At 46.4% G+C, this 22,436-nt stretch overlaps 1 protein-coding gene across 2 annotated transcripts in view; it reads right to left on the reverse strand.

Moving 5' to 3' along the window:
* Nucleotides 1–1,165: 1,165 nt before the first annotated feature.
* The window catches only part of LOC110523504 (syntaxin-binding protein 1), a 42,618-nt gene continuing 21,347 nt past the window's right edge, over nucleotides 1,166–22,436 (reverse strand). The window contains exons 7-20 of one of the 2 annotated variants that reach the window (XM_036977142.2): nucleotides 15,828–15,976; nucleotides 14,569–14,653; nucleotides 14,065–14,195; nucleotides 13,223–13,330; nucleotides 11,768–11,831; nucleotides 11,608–11,673; nucleotides 11,394–11,474; nucleotides 10,597–10,735; nucleotides 10,143–10,252; nucleotides 9,713–9,814; nucleotides 9,487–9,572; nucleotides 7,272–7,426; nucleotides 5,841–6,002; nucleotides 1,166–2,992 (exon numbers count right to left, since the gene is read on the reverse strand). In XM_036977142.2, coding sequence (XP_036833037.1) covers nucleotides 5,890–6,002; nucleotides 7,272–7,426; nucleotides 9,487–9,572; nucleotides 9,713–9,814; nucleotides 10,143–10,252; nucleotides 10,597–10,735; nucleotides 11,394–11,474; nucleotides 11,608–11,673; nucleotides 11,768–11,831; nucleotides 13,223–13,330; nucleotides 14,065–14,195; nucleotides 14,569–14,653; nucleotides 15,828–15,976 — 1,389 coding nt within the window. In that variant the 3' untranslated portion in view covers nucleotides 1,166–2,992; nucleotides 5,841–5,889. The remainder of the gene's footprint in view (nucleotides 2,993–5,840; nucleotides 6,003–7,271; nucleotides 7,427–9,486; nucleotides 9,573–9,712; nucleotides 9,815–10,142; nucleotides 10,253–10,596; nucleotides 10,736–11,393; nucleotides 11,475–11,607; nucleotides 11,674–11,767; nucleotides 11,832–13,222; nucleotides 13,331–14,064; nucleotides 14,196–14,568; nucleotides 14,654–15,827; nucleotides 15,977–22,436) is intronic. The other variant, XM_036977143.2, reaches the window with a different exon arrangement.

Consider the following 22,436-nt stretch of genomic DNA (forward strand, 5'->3'; position numbering starts at 1 on the left):
CACGTCTGTAGCCATGAAGTGCTTTGAAAGGTTGGTAATGGCTCACATCAACACCATTATCCCAGAAACCCTAGACTCACTTAATTTGCATACCGCCCAAACAGATCCACAGATGATGCAATCTCTATTGCACTCCCACACTGCCCTTTCCCACCTGGACAAAAGGAACACCTATGTGAGAATGCTATTCATTGACTACAGCTCAGCGTTCTACACCATAGTGCCCTCAAAGCTCATCACTAAGCCAAGGATCCTGAGACTGAACACCCTCTGCAACTGGATCCTGGACTTCCTGACGGGCCGCCCCCAGGTGGTGAGGGTAGGTAGCAACACATCTGCCACGCTGATCCTTAACACGGGAGCTCCCCAGGGGTGCATGCTCAGTCCCCTCCTGTACTCCCTGTTCACCCACGAATGCATGGCCAGGCACGACTCCAACACCATCATTAAGTTTGCAGACGACACAACAGTGGTAGGCCTGATCACAGACAAGGATGAGACAGCCTATAGGGAGGAAGTCAGAGACCTGGCCGGGTGGTGCCAGAATAACAACCTATCCCTCAACGTAATCAAGACTAAGGAGATTATTGCGGACTACAGGAAAAGGAGGACCGAGCACGCCCCCATTCTCCACGACGGGTCTGTAGTGGAGCAGGTTGAGAGCTTCAAGTTCCTTGGTATCCACATCAACAACAAACTAGAATGGTCCAAACACACCAAAACAGTCGTGAAGAGGACACAACAAAGCCTATTCCCCCTCAGGAAACTAAAAAGATTTGGCATGGGTCCTGAGATCCTCAAAAGGTTCTACAGCTGCAACATCGAGAGTATCCAGACTGGTTGCATCACTGCCTGGTACGGCAACTGCTCGGCCTCCGACCGCAAGGCACTACAGAGGGTAGTGCGTACGGCCCAGCACATCACTGGGGCTAAGCTGCCTGCCATCCAGGACCTCTATACCAGGCAGTGTCAGAGGAAGGCCCTAAAAATGGTCAAAGACCCCAGTCACCCCAGTCATGGACTGTTCTCCCTACTACCGCATGGCAAGCGGTACCAGAGTGCCAAGTCTAGGACAAAAAGGCTTCTCAACAGTTTTTACCCCCAAGCCATAAGACTCCTGAACAGATAATCAAATGGCTACCTGGACTAAAGAATGTGATGAGTCTTTTGTCCTTGTAATGGAAGCCAATTTATTAGACAGCCTTAGTACATTGGTACACATGAAGTATACTTTTGTTTGTGCTTCAACACTTGCAAATATAGAATCCCAATAAGTTAAACCGGTTTAGGACAGACTTATGTTTCATTTATTAATATTTCTTCCCTCTGACAAATAACTTGGATATAAATTAATTGAATAGACAGTGAAACCTTTACAACAGCAACTGATAATAAAAAAAAATTAAATAATTGTTGGCATAACAGAAAACGCATAGTGCTATCAATATACAACCTGTTTTGCCAGGCAATAGAGAGGAAAAATGGAGAAATAAAATGATAGAAATATCGGGGTTACATTTTCTTTGCAAAGCCATTCACCATTGGAAGAGTTAAAATGTACCAGAAGATAAAACGGACAGACAAACAAAATATAGATATTAGTTCTTTTCCCTGTTGACCACTACAGCTACAGCTAAAACATCACAAACACGTGACTTCACATTGGCATTTTTTAAAGGAAATCTTTTACTACTGCACAGTCAGAAACATCACCAGTCAACAGTGGGACACTAAAACATCAACATATGGCATATACACAACACACTACTCAGTGCATGACCCGGTTAAACATTTTGATACTAACCAATGATAAGACTTACAATGTGACAGGATACAATATTGAAATACAAATCGGCCCTTTATGATTATTCTTTAAACATCTGCAAGCAATGGCCTTTTGACACTCAACCGTGAAATCTCTCCAGAGAAAAGGAAAAGGATGTGGTGAGTAAATAGTTCCAGTCTTATGGCTGGAGGAAGGATGCTTCTACCATTCTGTAGCTATTTACAGAGTCCCGTTTTTCTCTATCCTCAGACCTAGGGTCAGTTTGGCTGTTTGTTACTGTCTAACTCACAGATAGCACTGAAGGATCTCTTGGGTTGCTTGTTCTCAGTATTGCCATACTAAAGGATATACAGTAACAGTCCACACAATGTTCAGGCATGCTATCAGGGATGGAAATTAAGCTAGCCTGCTAGCCTATGGCTAGTACTTTTCAGACCGGGCTAGTAGAAAATGTGCCCAACTAGTCCAACGGCTAGTGAAATGTTGTATTTTCAAATATCGCATGGCACAGATTTTGGACTAGTAAAAATTGCGGTCTTCTAGCCTGGCTGGTCAGTGCCCAAAATCCTTAGGTTCCATCCCTGTATGCTACTGATACAAATGTCTTGACCAGCTAGGATTCTCCCCCTAATAGGACAGGGATGAGTTATATTGCATGTTGAGTGATATGATCTTACTGCATTGACTTTCCTTGTGCCAACCAACTCAAGTAAGGCATCCCTCCTCCACCCACTACCAATAAAAATCACACCAATAAGATAAACTGAGGGAACAAACAGAGAGAACCTCTACGTTTTACACATTCTAGCAGGTTTCATAGCATACAATATTACATTTGGTACTTTCAGTTTCAAATGACCTTAGTTGATATTTAAACATTTTTTAAATAAGTTCTGTTATTTGCATCCATTGTAAAACATGAGAATACTTGCAACATGATTTTATTTCTGTTTCAACATATATTTTTTTCACCAATGCTATCATTGTTTTATATTCTTATTCTTCTCGTGCAAGATGAGATGTTTCCACAATTCATGAAGGATGACTGGGAGGATGACTGGGAGGATGACTGGGGGGTGTGTAGGGTAGAGGAAAGGAGATAGATAGATGGGGCTGGGTGGTTTTAGCTTGCTGGCTCCTCATCTGGTTTGTTCATGGTCTTGAGCTGTTCCAGGAGGGCGGTGGGGGTGAAGACGTGGGTTGATCCTAGAGAGGTGGACAGATACGCAGCAGAGGAAGCACACAGACAGAGCATTATATTAGAGCTGCCCAAACATAAGCCTGCTAGGAAAATGTGTTTTCAGCTCTTGCTCTGAATGCTTAGATAAAACCACTGTATTCTTGAGAAAAAAAAATGTTGGAAATAAGATAAACATATACGTACAACCAAAAAACTTGAAATCATAGTTGATAGTCAGCATTTGGAGAATGTATTGGTTATCATTATTGGTTATCATACGATGTGTGGGCTATTCACACATTTTAGAGATTGAAAGAAGATTGGTGGGGTAATGGACTGCCTGCCAAAAACGCACATGCACAGACATCACAGAGCAGGCAGGATTCTGTGAGCTGCAAAGCACTGGTGGTAGAACCCTGTGACCACACCTATAGGAGAGTGCAGCCAACCAGCTGTAAGCTTGTGCATGTGACCTAAGAAGCTTTTATCACAGAGCATGCAAACATCAGCAATATGAAAAACCTGGTCAAAACACTGCAAAAAAAAGAAAAGCAGATTTCAGTCCAACCGTTCTCTGATTGGATGACATCAGGGAAGTAATTTTGCCTACGCTTGTGAATGAAAATGTGAAATTGAAAGCTAAACACAATAGCACCACCAAAATATGAATGAGCTGACTTTTTCATAGCTGAAGACACATTTCGGACACAGTATAACTCAGAAGGTATAGGATTGGAGTCAACCAAACATTTGTCCATCTAGTTTATCACTTTGTCACTAAGATGTTGAGTGTATCAATGGCTTACCCTCCATCTTGGACAAACCAAGGCCTTCATAAAGCAGACCGCTGGACCAAAGTTTTGATTTACTCCCCATACCTACTCAACAGTTTAATCAGTAGTATTGTTATTCTTCATCGGTTTGTTTCTAAAGGAAAGCTGCATGTTTCTGTCATATTGGCTCAACAAGGAAGACGCATAGGTTTACCTGTTGCTAGGTAGAATTCAATTAAAGTTCAGTAAATCTAATTGGCCCTGGCAGTTAGGCCTTTAGCTGTGGCATGATCGCCAATCAGGAGTGGTTTATCCCAGCATCAATAGACAGAGACAGGAGAGGAAGAGGCAAGTCCATCTTAAGTTGGGTCACCATGGGGATGCAGGCATCATGCGTGTAAGGGAGCGTGGGGTGGGGTGGGGTGGGGTGGGGTTGGGTTGGGGTGAGCACTAGTCACAGATCAACTTTGGACTGGCCTTGCCTGGTTCTCTCCTGTCTCTCAGCATCTGAAACACACAGCTTTGCAGGCCTCTGGCCAGAAACACTTTGATACATGTTGCTCCCCAACACTCACTACATATCCAAATACCAGATAACAGAAACAAACTGTTTTTTTGTAAATAAACAATGGTCATTTTGTTCTGGAAGTGTTGAATGTGGCAGTATGTGGTAAAGAGTCCATACTGCACGGTGGTCGATACTAAGAAAACACCAAAACCATAAAACCAAAAGTTGTTTGAAAAGGATATAGCTTTAGCAGATAAGCAAGAACGAAATGGATGTCCTTTGCTAATGTGTTGAGGGAAACTCACTCAGGAGACAGCTTTAAAGGGACAGTGCGAGACTGGCAATTAAGACGTTTTTCTACTTACCCAGAGTCAGATGAACTTGTGGATACCGCTGGCGTACCTGTTGACTTTCAGTCGTTGTGCCAACACTAGTTAGCATTGGCTTGCGAAACTACCTCTAACTTCCTTCATACTGGACACAAAGACATACAAATTCTATCCACTAGTTCATTTGACTCTGGGGAAGTAGAAAGAAATGACTTAATTGTCAGAATCTCACACTATCCCTTTAACAAAGTGTGCAGGAAAATATCGTTGACAGTGTGGGGAAAATCTTACTTACTTAATTAAACAAAATCCCAAAATTAGGCAGTGATGTGGTAATTGATCATATTGGTGTTCGAAAAGTAGACCTATGATGTGCTTTTATATTCCTGTCTTTATGTCCCAAAACCCATATTGGTCTACTATTGGTTGACTATGCTGTATGGGCAACATGTGGTGTTGCTAGGGGGGAACTGGAGATAGCAGTAGGGACATACATTGGTGTTCTCTGCAGATGACTCGTGGGCCATGTAAGCATGCATGTGATGTCTGGTGGACTGAGAGAGCGTGAAGTGGAGGAGAGGGGGAGAAAGTTGGAAAAAAAAGAGAGAACGAAAAGAACGAGAATCCTTTCTTGAAATCCAACATCAACTCAAGGACCTATCCTGTAAGAAACCACTAAATCAAGTTGATTGTCTTGAAGGTGTTAATTATAAAAAATAATTAGATCGTAATAATAAAGTAGAAAAAGATGGATCTCGGGGGTAGATTAAATCTGCACCAAAAAAGGATTAATTCTGGGAAGTAGGGTATGAAACAGGCCGAGAGGGCCCTGAGGGCAGAGAGGGCGATTTAATCCACCCAGCTGAGATGATGTGGAGGTGGAGAGGGGCAGCAGGGATGAGGTCAGGACGCCTGTAGCAAGGCCAGCTCACACAGGCTTCACTACCTGAAGGCCCAACAAACAGATACTGCAACACATGCCCATTCTATCGGTCAGCAGCATGGCATGGCCAATCGCTATTGGCTGTGGGGGTCACCAATCACACTGTATCACACTGTATCACGCTGTGATTGGGTGTTGGCCTGCAGGAGGTGGAGCTTGAGGTAACTGGGAAATGCAGTGAGCCAGGGACCAGACAGCCATCCCTGAGGGTAGGGGGGCGGAGTTTAAACAGTACTGAGTGTAGTAAGAGGAGTACGGAGGGGAAAAAAGCCCTTGTGCTGTGGGGGTTCAGAAAGGGCTTCTTTGCGCGGCTGCCTTTACTTTGTCAGAGTGTGATTTCTCTCTCCCTCCCTCCCTCTCTCTGTCTGTCTCACTCGTCTGAGCCTGCGTCTGGCTCCTCAAAGGACACCCTAGTGGACTCTCGGAAGTCAGGGTGCTGCAGGTCCGTTAAGAATTTGATGGGGGTGATGGTGTGGGTGGAACCTGTGGAGGAACAGAGGGCGCTTCACGCTCATTTCTCATCACATGCCATGCCTCCCATGCCACTTTCTCTCTTCTGCCCCTTCCTTGCCATCTCCAAAAGAAGGGGTTAAACACACCACTGCACAGCACCACCCACATACTGTACATACACACACATACACACGCACACGCACACACACACACAAAACCCAGATGCACAGAAAAAGACAGGGTGTAGCTGCAATTCAAAGACAACAGTGTTTTTAGACAGAACAAGACTGAATCCAAAAGCAAAAGCATAGCACAGCAAAAACAACATAGGAGACACCCCCTCCCTTAGGACTGGCTGACTCGACAGACAACATTCAATGAACAGGGAACACATGTCACCCAAAAGGGGTTTAAACATATCACAGGTGGCATTCCAGGTAAGTGTTCATCAGAAACATAATGTTTTCCTCCATCTAAGTTTCTATATATAGCACTAAGTCTAGCACTAAGTCTAGCACTAAGTCTAGCACTAAGTCTAGCACTAAGTCTAGCACTAAGTCTAGCACTAAGTCTAGCACTTAAAAAAAGTGTTGATTGCTTCAATAGGCAAACTAGGGTCATGACATAAGCTTACGCTTAATTAACCTTTACTGACTGGGATTCATGGTGTGGGTGTATGGGAGTCGGAAAGCGAATTGAGGTCAACTATGTTGGTGTGTGGATGAGTCAAAATGTTCATGAAGTACGGTCGAGTGCGGTAGACGCTCAAAAGAGAGAAAGATTATCCGGGTGACTTCTCTGCTTCGTTCTTCTTTATTCACTTGTGGTCAACACAGTGGGAACAGAATACAGTTACATTGGCACTGATGATGGCAGACACATGTGTATTCATGTTCTGCTGTGCTGACCACAATGAATGGGGACAAAACAGAAGTAGTTAATGTACGAGAGTCAGTCAGTTAGTGAAGGACGCCCATTTCACAATCTACGTCCTAGCCCCCATCCCTAAAGCACCTTGTGTAGATCTTGAAAAGAAGTGTGTAGATATCAGCCATTCCACCTAGCCTATCAGAGGGCATTGTGGACATATTACCATATTGTGGCTACCTATCCAGACTTTTCAGACCTACAAGTACCCAGAGGGGGGGGCTATGTGTCCATTTGAAATGAATCTGCGTTCTTCCATAAATGAAAGGAATCCGTGTGTTAATGTACCACTAATGTCACACTCCCTACGGAGGAGTCCCTCGTATCCCCCCTCGGCCTGCGCCCAGTGGCGCCCCCCGGTGTCAGACTCACCAATGATAGCCTCCCACTTCCCGTTGGCCTGCGTGACCTCGTAGGCAGAGCGCATCTCGCTGAAGGACGCGCCTCCGATGATGAAGACCATGACGCGCGGCCCGGTGCGGTACTCGCCTGGGGTCTTATTCTTGTGCCAGTGGCCATAACGGGCACTGCCAGGGAGGGAGAAGCACAATCACAAGGGTGGAACATCACAGTCTTACTATTTCAACACTGCTGTACTGGGTTAGGAATGAGTCTATCTAACTAGGAAGATAGGTGGAGAGACCTGGCTAATCTGACCCACCTGTATTTGTTCCAGGGTCTGTCTCCAACTGAGTCAATAACACACACCGCCACCTTCCAGGCCGAATACATTGCAGACATATGCCAGATCTCACAACGCAGACATATGCCAGATCTCATTTAGGAGACACTCTTATCCTGAGTGACTTACAGTTTGTGCATTCATTTTAAAATAGCTAGGGGGGAGTCATGCGCAAGTGTTATAATGTATCAGCAAACCACACAGTCTAACGTCTGTAATGTAGTCCGTCTGGATTGCAACCAGTGTGTGTGAGCGTGTTTGGCTGTGGGAGGTGTTTCACCCCACCTCGCACATGGATGTGAAATGTGCTCATGTAACTGAGCCTGCCTTTGGATTCCCAGAGCTTCTTTCCCAATAAGTCAATAACATTGGAGGGGGAAATGACTGGTGGATGTGGCTCACATTTTCAGCAGCACAGATCTGATCAATGCGCACACAATGAAGGTCAAGAGGGGAGAGGGATATGCAGGATGCAGGGGTCAATGTGTCAGCACCCTCTCATCATTCCCCAGTGCCCACAACACCATCAATCCTCTCTCCCTGTGGTAGTAGTGTGAGGGTCAGATACCTTGTTTGTGTCCCAAATGGCACCTTATTCCTTATTTTGTGCATTACGTTTGAACAGAACCCTCTGTTGCAGTACTGTTTGTTTCATTAAATGCCCTCTTCTCCGTAACAGAATATTTGTTTAGTTTCACTGCTCTTAGTCCCGCCCTTTTTCTCTTCTACAGCCAATCAGAGTATTGATCTCCTCTCCCACTCGGAGCTCAAATTACTATTAATCTACGACCCTCCATTCTTTGTAATCTCAATAGTGCTACTATACTGCAATACATTCCAGTGATTATACTGCAATACATTCCAGTGACTATACTGCAATACATTCCAGTGACTATAGTGCAACACATTCCAGTGACTATACTGCAATACATTCCAGTGACTATACTGCAATACATTCCAGTGACTATAGTGCAATACATTCCAGTGACTATAGTGCAATACATTCCAGTGACTATAGTGCAATACATTCCAGTGACTATAGTGCAATACATTCCAGTGACTATAGTGCAATACATTCCAGTGACTATAGTCCAATACATTCCAGTGACTATAGTGCAATACATTCCAGTGACTATAGTGCAATACATTCCAGTGACTATACTGCAATACATTCCAGTGACTATAGTGCAATACATTCCAGTGACTATACTGCAATACATTCCAGTGACTATACTGCAATACATTCCAGTGACTATAGTGCAATACATTCCAGTGACTATACTGCAATACATTCCAGTGACTATAGTGCAATACATTCCAGTGACTATAGTGCAATACATTCCAGTGACTATAGTGCAATACATTCCAGTGACTATAGTGCAATACATTCCAGTGACTATACTGCAATACATTCCAGTGACTATACTGCAATACATTCCAGTGACTATACTGCAATACATTCCAGTGACTATAGTGCAATACATTCCAGTGACTATAGTGCAATACATTCCAGTGACTATACTGCAATACATTCCAGTGACTATACTGCAATACATTCCAGTGACTATACTGCAATACATTCCAGTGACTATACTGCAATACATTCCAACTCCCAGTACCACAACTGTGGTAAGCTTGGTAGTGTGCATGATAACTATCTTCTATAAAACTGAGCTTACCAACAATGCAGTTGGCTAGAGAATGATGCTCTTTTCCCTGCCAATGTCTGCTCTGCTTACATAAAGCACTATACAAATAACATGTTGTGTGTGTGTGTGTGTGTGTGTGTGTGTGTGTGTGTGTGTGTGTGTGTGTGTGTGTGTGTGTGTGTGTGTGTGTGTGTGTGTGTGTGTGTGTGTGTGTGTGTGTGTGTGTGTGTGTGTGTGTGTGTGTGTGTGTGTGTACCTGACTGCAGTGCTGCTGAAGGAGGCAGAGGAGCGGGTAGAGATGTAGGGGTAGTGCTTGGTGTCCAGCTTATCTTCAATAACATCCTATAGGGATGACAAGGAGAGAGGCAGAGCAAGAGAACGGTTAGAAAATACACACTAAAGACAAGCTGGGATGCCCCCCCCCCCCACACACACACACACACACACACACACACAGACTATGTGAATGTCCAGTAACTGACCTCCATGATGTCCTTGACCAGTGGTGTCCAGCGAGACAGCTGATAGGTCTGCGCACTCACACGTTCCTTCCTGTCCAGCTTCTTTCCTCTGCGAAGGGTGGACTAGAGGAGGGAGGAGGAACATGGGGTGAAAAGAACAAATGGATAGAGAGAAAGAGAGAGAGAAAGAGAGAGAGAAAGAGAGACAGAAAGAGAGACAGAGAGAGAGAGAGAGAAAGAGACAGAGAGAGAGACAGGGAGAGAGACAGAAAGAGAGAGAGAGAAAGAGAGAGAAAGAGAGAGAGAGAGAGAGAGAAAGAGTATGGGCAGGGGTGAGAGATGGTATGTAGTAGGTGTTGAAAAGGTGTTGGTGCATTTATGCCCTTGATTGCAGCTCCAGGAGGGATGGAAGAGGAGGCTGGATAGACAGAAGGTGGAAGTGCTGACTCACATCTGTGATGATGGGCACACCCAGGTGGGCCATGTTGGTGATGATCTCACTGTCCTCAGGTGGGATCTGAGCATGCTGGATGAGCTTGTTCAGGTTCTCCTCCGTGATGCCTACCCCACAACACACCACAGGTTGTTAAGCTCTTATAGGTTACCATTAAACCATCATTTATACCCTTTGTTTACCACGCAAAATGGCGATCCTGCATCGTTGGATGAATTACAAATTGCGTCGCTGCACACATTTGTATATTGATACGCAACTACTGCCAATTTGCGCAGCTTGCATTACATTTGTATGTAGGGTTTAAAATAAGCTTCAGGAATAAACAAGAAAATCTGATCCTAGATCAGTTGTTAGGGTTAAGGTTGTGTTTGAGGCTAGGGTTGAACTGGGATGTGGACAGGGTTAGGGTAAATGTTAGGGTTAAAGGTCAAGCGTCTCTCAATCTCACCGTTCTTGAGGAAGATGTAAAGTAGGATGATGCGGATCTTGTCGTGCGTGGTGACATTGGCATCCAGCAGGATGGGCACGATGGCCCTCATGGGGTCCTTGATCTTCTCCCCCTCAGCGTCTGTACCCATGGCCAGGTCCTACGTGCCAGAGACAGAGAGGAGATTAGCGATATATCCCATAGCACCCTATTCAATATATAGTGCCCTATATAAGGAAGTAATAAGTAGAGTCAGAATGGCTCATAGGACCAGGAGCCTATCTCCTGTTTCTGTAGCGTGAGGCAGCTTGATGTACAAGTACACTCCCTGGACAGGACGCTACCCCCAATCTCCTTAATGCTGAGTGCCAAGTAGAGGATTCATCAGGTCCTATTTTTTACAGGTATGGCTCGGTTTGGGATCGAACTCCCAACCTTCAAACATCAGGGCGGACACTAACCACTGAGTTCATTATAGTGCCCTAGAATGAGTCTCTTCTCTCATCCTCTCATCCCTTTCCACCTCTTACATCCCTCTGCCCCTTCCCTGCTCTCCCCTCCTCCCCTCCTCTCCTTCCCTGCTCTCCCCTCCTCTCCTTCCCTGCTCTCCCCTCCTCTCCTTCCCTGCTCTCCCCTCCTCCCCTCCTCTCCTTCCGTGCTCTCCCCTCCTCTCCTTCCCTGCTCTCCCCTCCTCCCCTCCTCTCCTTCCCTGCTCTCCCCTCCTCCCCTCCTCTTCTTCACTACTCTCCCCTCCTCCCCTCCTCCCCCGTTCCTCTCCCTTCCCTGCTCTCCCCTCCTCCCCCGTTCCTCTCCTTTACCTGCTCCACACGACACAACTTGTCCACTGTGCCCTGGTAGTGCTTCATGCAGTCCTCAGCCAGCTGCAGGTGAGTGGAGTACTGCAATACACAGAGAGAGGTCAGTATACACACACACACGTCACATGCACGCACATACACACAAACACACGTCACATGCACGCACATACACACACACACACACACACACACAAACATGCACACACACTCTAACCTTGCTCAGCTCCTTCTGGTACTGAGGCATCTTCTTCAGCATCTGAGAGAGGTCCCTCATGGTGGTCTGTTGGAACACAGAACATGGTCACGTTTGCTCTCTACTCAGCCATAAAAACGTACTGACAGGGAGGCTTCTGAAAGCATCTCTACCTCCTTACCTTCTCTCCAGCAGTGTTCATCCTCTTGCTAGCAGAAAAGTCCTTCAGTTGGCGTGTCACCTCCCTGATGGCAGTTAGCGAAGATAGATAGCATTAGAGAACATGTAAGTAGTAGAGCTCGACTTTGTTCTGACTTTATTGAGTTAATATCAACCAGTGGCAGTGACATACACGAGAGAGAGAGAGAGAGAGAGAGAGAGAGAGAGAGAGAGGGAGAGGGGGAGAGAGAGAGAGAGAGAGAGAGAGAGAGCGAGAGAGAGAGAGAGGGAGAGGGAGAGGGAGGGAGAGGGGGAGAGAGAGAGAGAGAGAGAGAGAGAGAGAGAGAGAGAGGGAGAGGGGGAGAGGGAGAGAGAGGGAGAGACAGAGAGAAAGAGAGGGAGAGACAGAGACAGAGAGAAACAGAGAGAGAGGGAGAGACAGAGAGAAAGAGAGGGAGAGGGAGGGAGAGACAGAGAGAAAGAGAGGGAGACAGAGACAGAGAGAAACAGAGATAGGGAGAGACAGAGAGAAAGAGAGGGAGAGGGAGAGACAGAGACAGAGAGAGGGAGGGACAGAGACAGAGAGAGGGAGAGACAGAGAGAGGGAGAGGGAGAGGGGGAGAGGGAGAGAGAGGGAGAGACAGAGAGAAAGAGAGGGAGAGACAGAGACAGAGAGAAACAGAGAGAGAGGGAGAGACAGAGAGAAAGAGAGGGAGAGGGAGAGACAGAGAGAGAGAGAGACAGAGACAGAGAGAGGGAGAGGGAGAGAGAGGGAGAGACAGAGAGAAAGAGAGGGAGAGACAGAGACAGAGAGAAACAGAGAGAGAGGGAGAGACAGAGAGAAAGAGAGGGAGAGCAAGTAACAGAGAGAAAGAGAGGGAGAGGGAGAGAGAGAGAAAGAAAGGGAGAGGGAGAGAGAGAGAGAGAGAAAGAGAGGGAGAGCGAGAGAGAGAAAGAACGGGAGAGGGAGAAAGAGAAACAGAGAGAAAGAGAGGGAGAGGGAGAGCGAGTAACAGAGAGAAAGAGAGGGAGAGGGAGAGAGAGAGAAAGAAAGGGAGAGGGAGAGAGAGAGAGAGAGAAAGAGAGGGAGAAAGAGAAACAGAGAGAAAGAGAGGGAGATGGAGAAAGAGAAACAGAGAGAAAGAGAGGGAGAGGGAGAGAGAGAGAGAAAGAAAGGGAGAGGGAGAGAGAGAAAGGGAGATAAAGAGCGAGCGAGAGAGAAAGAAAGGGAGAGGGAGAGAGAGAAACAGAGAGAACGAGAGGGAGAGGGAGAGAGAGAGAGAAAGAAAGGGAGAGGGAGAGAGAGAGAAAGAGAGGGAGAGGGAGAAAGAGAGACAGAGAGAGAAGCAGAGAGAAAGAGGGGGGAGAGAGAGAAGCGGAGAGAAAGAGAAGGAGAGAAAGAGATGGAGAGAGAGAAGCAGAGAGAAAGAGAGGGAGAGGGAGAGACAGAGAGAGAAATGGGTGTGTGATGACTTACGTGGACACCTCAGCGATATGTTTGTGTCTGAGCCCCACCCACAGGTCATCATCCTCATGCAGCAGGACCTCCTTCTGAGAAGTGTCTCCCATCCCAGGGGAATCATATCTGATACACACACACAGACAGACAGAAAGACACACAGAGACAGCCAGACGGAAATGAATGGTCAGACAGATAGATAGACAGACAGACAGACAGACAGACAGACATGAATGGACAGACACACAGACAGGGGGAGAGACAGACAGGGGGAGAGACAGACAGGGGGAGAGACAGACAGGGGGAGAGACAGACAGACAGGGGGAGAGACAGACAGACAGACAGACAGACAGACAGACAGGGGAAGAGACAAAGATAAATTGGATCTATACATAAAAACAGGCAAAAGCACTTCAGGTATATTTACTGTAATCAACTTTAGCAACATTATGTTACATTCTAGACTACAGAAACTCTAGCACATAGGATTTCCAGCACAGCCAAGGATTTCAACACAAAACCAAACCAAACCAGCTATTCTTCGAACCTGGCACAGATGCTCGAGTCCTGAATGTGTGTGGATGAGAAAGGTACTCTGATCAAAGTCTCTAGTGATCTAAAACACCACAGACGATTGATTACCTTGTAGTGAACGTTTTGTGGGCGCTACAGCAGCCCTCCCTGAACTGTTTGTGTTCTTCTATTTACAGTAGTTACACCTAAACCTTAGCAGCTAGCTAGGCCTCAGCCTGTCTGTTTCCTTGGAGACAGCTGAAGACGATGTGAATACAGAGACACACACACAGTGGAAAACTCACACACATACACACATACACACACAAACACATGCACACACGTACCTGTAGACGTCGTTTTCGATGGGCAGCAGGTCGTAGCCCATGGCCTGGAAGGTGAGCTCATGCAGGACAGGGGAGACGGGGTCAAATGCCCTGTCCAGGATGATCAGCTGAGAACGAGCCTTATCAGGACCCTGCAGAGAAAGTAGGATGGAGAGATGGAGAGACGGAGGAGGGGTAGAGGAGAGAGGTACAGATTCACTCTGTGTCCTGATAGCTCCTACATGAAAGTTATATGTAGTATAAATACTAATAATAATAATAGTAATACATTTAATTTATAACACGTTTTTCATTGAAAGACAATTACAAAGTGCCACAGTGAGTGCAAGGTGGAATCCTTTGTAGCATGATGCTTGTTAAAGTAGCACACGATAACAATATATTTCAGTTAGGTAACTTCTTCTATGTTCTCATTTTTTCACTGCTAAAACATTTCCTTCTGCCTCTCATTTTGTTATCTAATAAGCACTCCCCCCTCCTTCCCTTGTTCCATCCCTGCCTCACCTCTCCCATGGTGGGGTCATCAGCCTTGTAGGCATCCAGTTTGTCCTGCAACAGCTGGGCCAGGGTGGCATTGTCTTTGTACTCACTGATAGAGAGAGATACAGACAGACAGACACAGACAGATACTGAAAACTGAAAATATGAGAGGTTACCTCCCTCCTGTCAACGAGAGGTTACCTTCCCTCCTGTCAACGAGAGGTTACCTCCCTCCTGTCAATGAGAGGTTATCTCCCTCCTGTCAATACCTCCCTTCTGTCAATGAGAGGTTACCTCCCTTCTGTCAATGAGAGGTTACCTCCCTCCTGTCAATACCTCCCTTCTGTCAATGAGAGGTTACCTCCCTCCTGTCAATGAGAGTTGCCTCCCTCCTGTCAATGAGAGGTTACCTCCCTTCTGTCAATGAGATTTTACCTACCTCCTGTCAATGAGAGGTTTCCTGGCCTCCCGGGTGGCGCAGTGGTTAAGGGCGCTGTACTGCAGCGCCAGCTGTGCCATCAGAGTCCCTAGGTTCGAGCCCAGGCTCTGTCGTAACCGGCCGCGACCGGGAGGTCCGTGGGGCGACGCACAATTGGCCTAGCGTTGTCCGGGTTAGGGAGGGCTTGGTCGGTAGGGATGTCCTTGTCTCATCGCGCACCAGCGACTCCTGTGGCGGGCCGGGCGCAGTGCGCGCTAACCAAGGTTGCCAGGTGCACGGTGTTTCCTCCGACACATTGGTGCGGCTGGCTTCCGGGTTGGATGCGCGCTGTGTTAAGAAGCAGTGCGGCTGGTTGGGTTGTGTATCGGAGGATGCATGACTTTCAACCTTTGTCTCTCCCGAGCCCGTACGGCAGTTGTAGCGAGGAGCTACTAAAACAATTGGATACCACGAAATTGGGGAGAAAAAGGGGTAAAATTCAAACAAAAAAAAAAAAAAATAGAAAAATAAAATGAGAGGTTTCCTACCTCCTGTCAATGAGAGGTTTTCTCCCTTCTGTCAATGATATGGGCGGCAGGTAGGCTAGTGGTTAGCGCCAGTAACCGAAAGGTTGCAAGATCGAATCCCTGAGCTGATAAGGTAAAAATCTGTCTTTCTGCCCCTGAACAGGCAGTTAACCCACTGTTCCTATGCCGTCAGTGTAAATATGAATTTGTTCTTAACTGACTTGCTTAGTTAAATGAAAGGATGGCACCCTATTATTTACATAGTGTACTACTTTTGACCAGTGCCCAGAAAATCGGGTGACATTTGGGACACAGTCATGTTTGTGTCTGTGGCTCACCCTCGGTATCTAACAGCGGGGTACTCCTTCAGGGTGGCACACAGGGTGGCCAGCTGGTCTGCCAGCCTCTCCATCACTGGGTTCTTCAGCTGGGTCTTATGGGGGCTGTAGAAACTCTGGAAGGCATCCGGGTTGTCCAAAGAGTACACCTGCACACACACACACACACACACACACGCGCACGCACAATCAAATTTAATTTAAAAAATATATATTTGTATAGTGCTTTATGTAAGCAGAGCAGACATTGGCAGGGAAAAGAGCATCATTCTCTAGCCAACTGCATTGTTGGTAAGCTCAGTTTTATAGAAGATAGTTATCATGCACACTACCAAGCTTACCACAGTTAATGGTAGTGGGAGTTACTGCCCCAGAAAATGCATCTAACATTGTCTTGAAAGGGGTACAGTATCATACCGAAACGTCGACCTCAATAAATGTACAGAGGTCAAATGTATGTGTGTGTGTGTTATCATTTTTCTACAAGGCTAAGTTCTATACCATGTTGATCCACAGTTACACTGTATATTATGTAAGGATTGTGATGGTGTAATCATTTGATAGCAACAACAGAGTATTTTCTATCTAGGTTTCCTGTTTTGTACTACTTGCCTACTCTGGGTCTTTCTGAGGGCAAAATCAGGCCTCCTAGCTTCTGTATGTGTGTATGAGCTGATATTCAGTGACAGTGCCTAGACTGTGGCCTTTCCTTCCTGCCTTTGTCTCTGCTGCAGTCCTCTCTTCTCCTCTCCTCTCCTCCCCCACCCTTCATCACATTCACTGTCTGAATCTCTCACTGTGTCTCCTCTCTTCTGTCCTTTCTCTCTCCTCTCCTTCGCCATTCCTCTACCATTCCTCTTCTCTCCCCTCCTCCACTCTACTTTTCTATTTCCCCTCCTTTACCTCTCCTTCTCCTCTCCTCCCCCTTCCTATAGAACACAACCACCCACCCTGTGGCCCCATCTGCCCAAGGTCACATGACCACCCTTCTGCTGTGCATATGGGTCCCTCTCCTTGCCCCACTCCTATTGGCTGCCGTATGGTGCGGGGAGGCTGAGGGAGCCAATGAGGCGGGGTCCTTAGACATGCTTATGAGGCAGCATTTCGCCAGGAGCAAAAACCTATGGCTCTGAAATAATCATCTGAGACAGGATGGGCAAAGCATCGTCAGCCAGCCAGAGAGCTGTGAGTAGTTCTGGAGTAGTCTATCAGTAAACAGTCTATCAGTAAACAACCCTTAGCTCACTGGTGACTCACACAGTCAGTCTACATCCCAAGTAGCACCCTATTCCCGATATAGTGTGCCCTGGTCAAAAGTAGTGCACTATAAAGGGAATAGTGTGTACCATTTGGCAGACTCCGTCAGCTGTGTGTTAAAGCTGCCGTGGCTCTGGGGATAAAGGGACCTAGGTGGCTGGATATGTCTTTCTCTCTTCTCTCTTTCTTGTTTTCATCGCTCCCTTTTTCTTCCTATCCCTGTGCTTTCCTTGTTATCTATCCATCTACAGTGCCTTGCGAAAGTATTCGGCCCCCTTGAACTTTGCGACCTATTGCCACATTTCAGGCTTCAAACATAAAGATATAAAACTGTATTTTTTTTGTGAAGAATCAACAACAAGTGGGACACAATCATAAAGTGGAACGACATTTATTGGATATTTCAAACTTTTTTAACAAATCAAAAACTGAAAAATTAGGCGTGCAAAATTATTCAGCCCCCTTAAGTTAATACTTTGTAGCGCCACCTTTTGCTGCGATTACAGCTGTAAGTCGCTTGGGGTATGTCTCTATCAGTTTTGCACATCGAGAGACTGAAATTTTTCCCATTCCTCCTTGCAAAACAGCTCGAGCTCAGTGAGGTTGGATGGAGAGCATTTGTGAACAGCAGTTTTCAGTTCTTTTCACAGATTCTCGATTGGATTCAGGTCTGGACTTTGACTTGGCCATTCTAACACCTGGATATGTTTATTTTTGAACCATTCCATTGTAGATTTTGCTTTATGTTTTGGATCATTGTCTTGTTGGAAGACAAATCTCCGTCCCAGTCTCAGGTCTTTTGCAGACTCCATCAGGTTTTCTTCCAGAATGGTCCTGTATTTGGCTCCATCCATCTTCCCATCAATTTTAACCATCTTCCCTGTCCCTGCTGAAGAAAAGCAGGCCCAAACCATGATGCTGCCACCACCATGTTTGACAATGGGGATGGTGTGGTCAGCTGTGTTGCTTTTACGCCAAACATAACGTTTTGCATTGTTGCCAAAAAGTTCAATTTTGGTTTCATCTGACCAGAGCACCTTCTTCCACATGTTGGGTGTGTCTCCCAGGTGGCTTGTGGCAAACTTTAAACAACACTTTTTATGGATATCTTTAAGAAATGGCTTTCTTCTTGCCACTCTTCCATAAAGGCCAGATTTGTGCAATATACGACTGTTGTCCTATAGACAGAGTCTCCCACCTCAGCTGTAGATCTCTGCAGTTCATCCAGAGTGATCATGGGCCTCTTGGCTGCATCTCTGATCAGTCTTCTCCTTGTATGAGCTGAAAGTTTAGAGGGACGGCCAGGTCTTGGTAGATTTGCAGTGGCCTGATACTCCTTCCATTTCAATATTATCGCTTGCACAGTGCTCCTTGGGATGTTTAACGCTTGGGAAATCTTTTTGTATCCAAATCCGGCTTTAAACTTCTTCACAACAGTATCTCGGACCTGCCTGGTGTGTTCCTTGTTCTTCATGATGCTCTCTGCGCTTTTAACGGACCTCTGAGACTATCACAGTGCAGGTGCATTTATACGGAGACTTGATTACACACAGGTGGATTGTATTTATCATCATTGGTCATTTAAGTCAACATTGGATCATTCAGAGATCCTCACTGAACTTCTGGAGAGAATTTGCTGCACTGAAAGTAAAGGGGCTGAATAATTTTGCACGCCCAATTTTTCAGTTTTTGATTTGTTAAAAAAGTTTGAAATATCCAATAAATGTCGTTCCACTTCATGATTGTGTCCCACTTGTTGTTGATTGTTCACAAAAAAATACAGTTTTATATCTTTATGTTTGAAGCCTGAAATGTGGCAAAAGGTCGCAAAGTTCAAGGGGGCCGAATACTTTCGCAAGGCACTGTATTTAGGGCTGGGTATTGCCAGAGACCTCACAAAACGATATTATCACAATACTTCGGTGGCGATACGATATGTATTACCATTCTCACTATTCTATATGAATTGTGATTCGATACAGTGATTTTATTGCGATTTGATGTTCCAAATATATTGCCTCCCATGGAGAGCCATGAGAAGATGGGTTTTAGATCAGTCATGGAAATCAAAGAGCTGAAAACAAATTGGCTCCCTATTTAAATAGAAGATACTGGAGTTTTGGTGGAGGTACAGTCAAGTAGCACAAAAATGATATTGTACAAACGATACGACATATAATGAAAAATAATATCCCGATATGTAACTGCATGTAACTGCATGATTTTTCTCCCCATCACTACCTTGTTACTTCCGGCGCCGACAGAGATGGCCGCCTCGCTTCGCGTTCCTAGGAAACTATGCAGTTTTTTGTTTTTTTACGTGTTATTTCTTACATTAGTACCCCAGGTCATCTTAGGTTTCATTACATACAGTCGAGAAGAACTACTGAATATAAGATCAGCGTCAACTCACCATCAGTACGACCAAGAATATGTTTTTCGCGACGCGGATCCTGTGTTCTGCCTTACAAACAGGACAACGGAGCGGATCCCAAGCAGCGACCCAAAAAAACGACTCCGAAAAAGAGGGAAACGAGGCGGTCTTCTGGTCAGACTCCGGAGACGGGCACACCGTGCACCACTCCCTAGCATTCTTCTTGCCAATGTCCAGTCTCTTGACAACAAGGTTGATGAAATCCGAGCAAGGGTAGCATTCCAGAGGGACATCAGAGACTGTAACGTTCTTTGCTTCACGGAAACGTGGCTCACTGGAGAGACGCTATCCGAGGCGGTGCAGCCAAAGGGTTTCTCCACGCATCGCGCAGACAGAAACAAACATCTTTCTGGTAAGAAGAGGGGCGGGGGCGTATGCCTTATGGCTAACGTGACATGGTGTGATGAAAGAAACATACAGGAACTCAAATCCTTCTGTTCACCTGATTTAGAATTCCTCACAATCAAATGTAGACCGCATTATCTACCAAGAGAATTCTCTTCGATTATAATCACAGCCGTATATATCCCCCCCCAAGCAGACACATCGATGGCTCGGAATGAACTTTATTTGACTCTTTGCAAACTGGAAACCATTTATCCGGAGGCTGCATTCATTGTAGCTGGGGATTTTAACAAAGCTAATCTGAAAACAAGACTCCCTAAATTTTATCAGCATATCAATTGCGCAACCAGGGGTGGAAAGACCTTGGATCATTGTTACTCTAACTTCCGCGATGCATATAAGGCCCTGCCCCGCGCCCCTTTCGGAAAAGCTGACCACGACTCCATTTTGTTGATCCCTGCCTACAGACAGAAACTAAAACAAGAGGCTCCCACGCTGAGGTCTGTCCAACGCTGGTCCGACCAAGCTGACTCCACACTCCAAGACTGCTTCCATCACGTGGACTGGGACATGTTTCGTATTGCGTCAGATAACAACATTGACGAATACGCTGATTCGGTGTGTGAGTTCATTAGAACGTGCGTTGAAGATGTCGTTCCCATAGCAACGATTAAAACATTCCCTAACCAGAAACCGTGGATTGATGGCAGCATTCGCGTGAAACTGAAAGCGCGAACAACTGCTTTTAATCAGGGCAAGGTGTCTGGTAACATGACCGAATACAAACAGTGCAGCTATTCCCTCCGCAAGGCTATCAAACAAGCTAAGCGTCAGTACAGAGACAAAGTAGAATCTCAATTCAACGGCTCAGACACAAGAGGCATGTGGCAGGGTCTACAGTCAATCACGGACTACAGGAAGAAATCCAGCCCAGTCACGGACCAGGATGTCCTGCTCCCAGGCAGACTAAATAACTTTTTTGCCCGCTTTGAGGACAATACAGTGCCACTGACACGGCCTGCAACGAAAACATGCGGTCTCTCCTTCACTGCAGCCGAGGTGAGTAAGACATTTAAACGTGTTAACCCTCGCAAGGCTGCAGGCCCAGACGGCATCCCCAGCCGCGCCCTCAGAGCATGCGCAGACCAGCTGGCCGGTGTGTTTACGGACATATTCAATCAATCCCTATACCAGTCTGCTGTTCCCACATGCTTCAAGAGGGCCACCATTGTTCCTGTTCCCAAGAAAGCTAAGGTAACTGAGCTAAACGACTACCGCCCCGTAGCACTCACTTCCGTCATCATGAAGTGCTTTGAGAGACTAGTCAAGGACCATATCACCTCCACCCTACCTGACACCCTAGACCCACTCCAATTTGCTTACCGCCCAAATAGGTCCACAGACGATGCAATCTCAACCACACTGCACACTGCCCTAACCCATCTGGACAAGAGGAATACCTATGTGAGAGTGCTGTTCATCGACTACAGCTCGGCATTCAACACCATAGTACCCTCCAAGCTCGTCATCAAGCTCGAGACCCTGGGTCTCGACCCCGCCCTGTGCAACTGGGTACTGGACTTCCTGACGGGCCGCCCCCAGGTGGTGAGGGTAGGCAACAACATCTCCTCCCCGCTGATCCTCAACACTGGGGCCCCACAAGGGTGCGTTCTGAGCCCTCTCCTGTACTCCCTGTTCACCCACGACTTCGTGGCCACGCACGCCTCCAACTCAATCATCAAGTTTGCGGACGACACAACAGTGGTAGGCTTGATTACCAACAACGACGAGACGGCCTACAGGGAGGAGGTGAGGGCCCTCGGAGTGTGGTGTCAGGAAAATACCTCACACTCAACGTCAACAAAACTAAGGAGATGATTGTGGACTTCAGGAAACAGCAGAGGGAACACCCCCCTATCCACATCGATGGAACAGTAGTGGAGAGGGTAGCAAGTTTTAAGTTCCTCGGCATACACATCACAGACAAACTGAATTGGTCCACTCACACAGACAGCATTGTGAAGAAGGCGCAGCAGCGCCTCTTCAACCTCAGGAGGCTGAAGAAATTCGGCTTGTCACCAAAAGCACTCACAAACTTCTACAGATGCACAATCGAGAGCATCCTGTTGGGCTGTATCACCGCCTGGTACGGCAACTGCTCCGCCCTCAACCGTAAGGCTCTCCAGAGGGTAGTGAGGTCTGCACAACGCATCACCGGGGGCAAACTACCTGCCCTCCAGGACACCTACACCACCCGATGTCACAGGAAGGCCATAAAGATCATCAAGGACATCAACCACCCGAGCCACTGCCTGTTCACCCCGCTATCATCCAGAAGGCGAGGTCAGTACAGGTGCATCAAAGCTGGGACCGAGAGACTGAAAAACAGCTTCTATCTCAAGGCCATTAGACTGTTAAACAGCCACCACTAACATTGAGTGGCTGCTGCCAACACACTGACACTGACTCAACTCCAGCCACTTTAATAATGGGAATTGATGGGAAATGATGTAAATATATCACTAGCCACTTTAAACAATGCTACCTTATATAATGTTACTTACCCTACATTA

Source organism: Oncorhynchus mykiss, chromosome 5 (assembly GCF_057628025.1).
Source record: "Oncorhynchus mykiss isolate SJ-2025 chromosome 5, ASM5762802v1, whole genome shotgun sequence".
NCBI classification, from domain to species: Eukaryota; Metazoa; Chordata; class Actinopteri; order Salmoniformes; family Salmonidae; genus Oncorhynchus; species Oncorhynchus mykiss.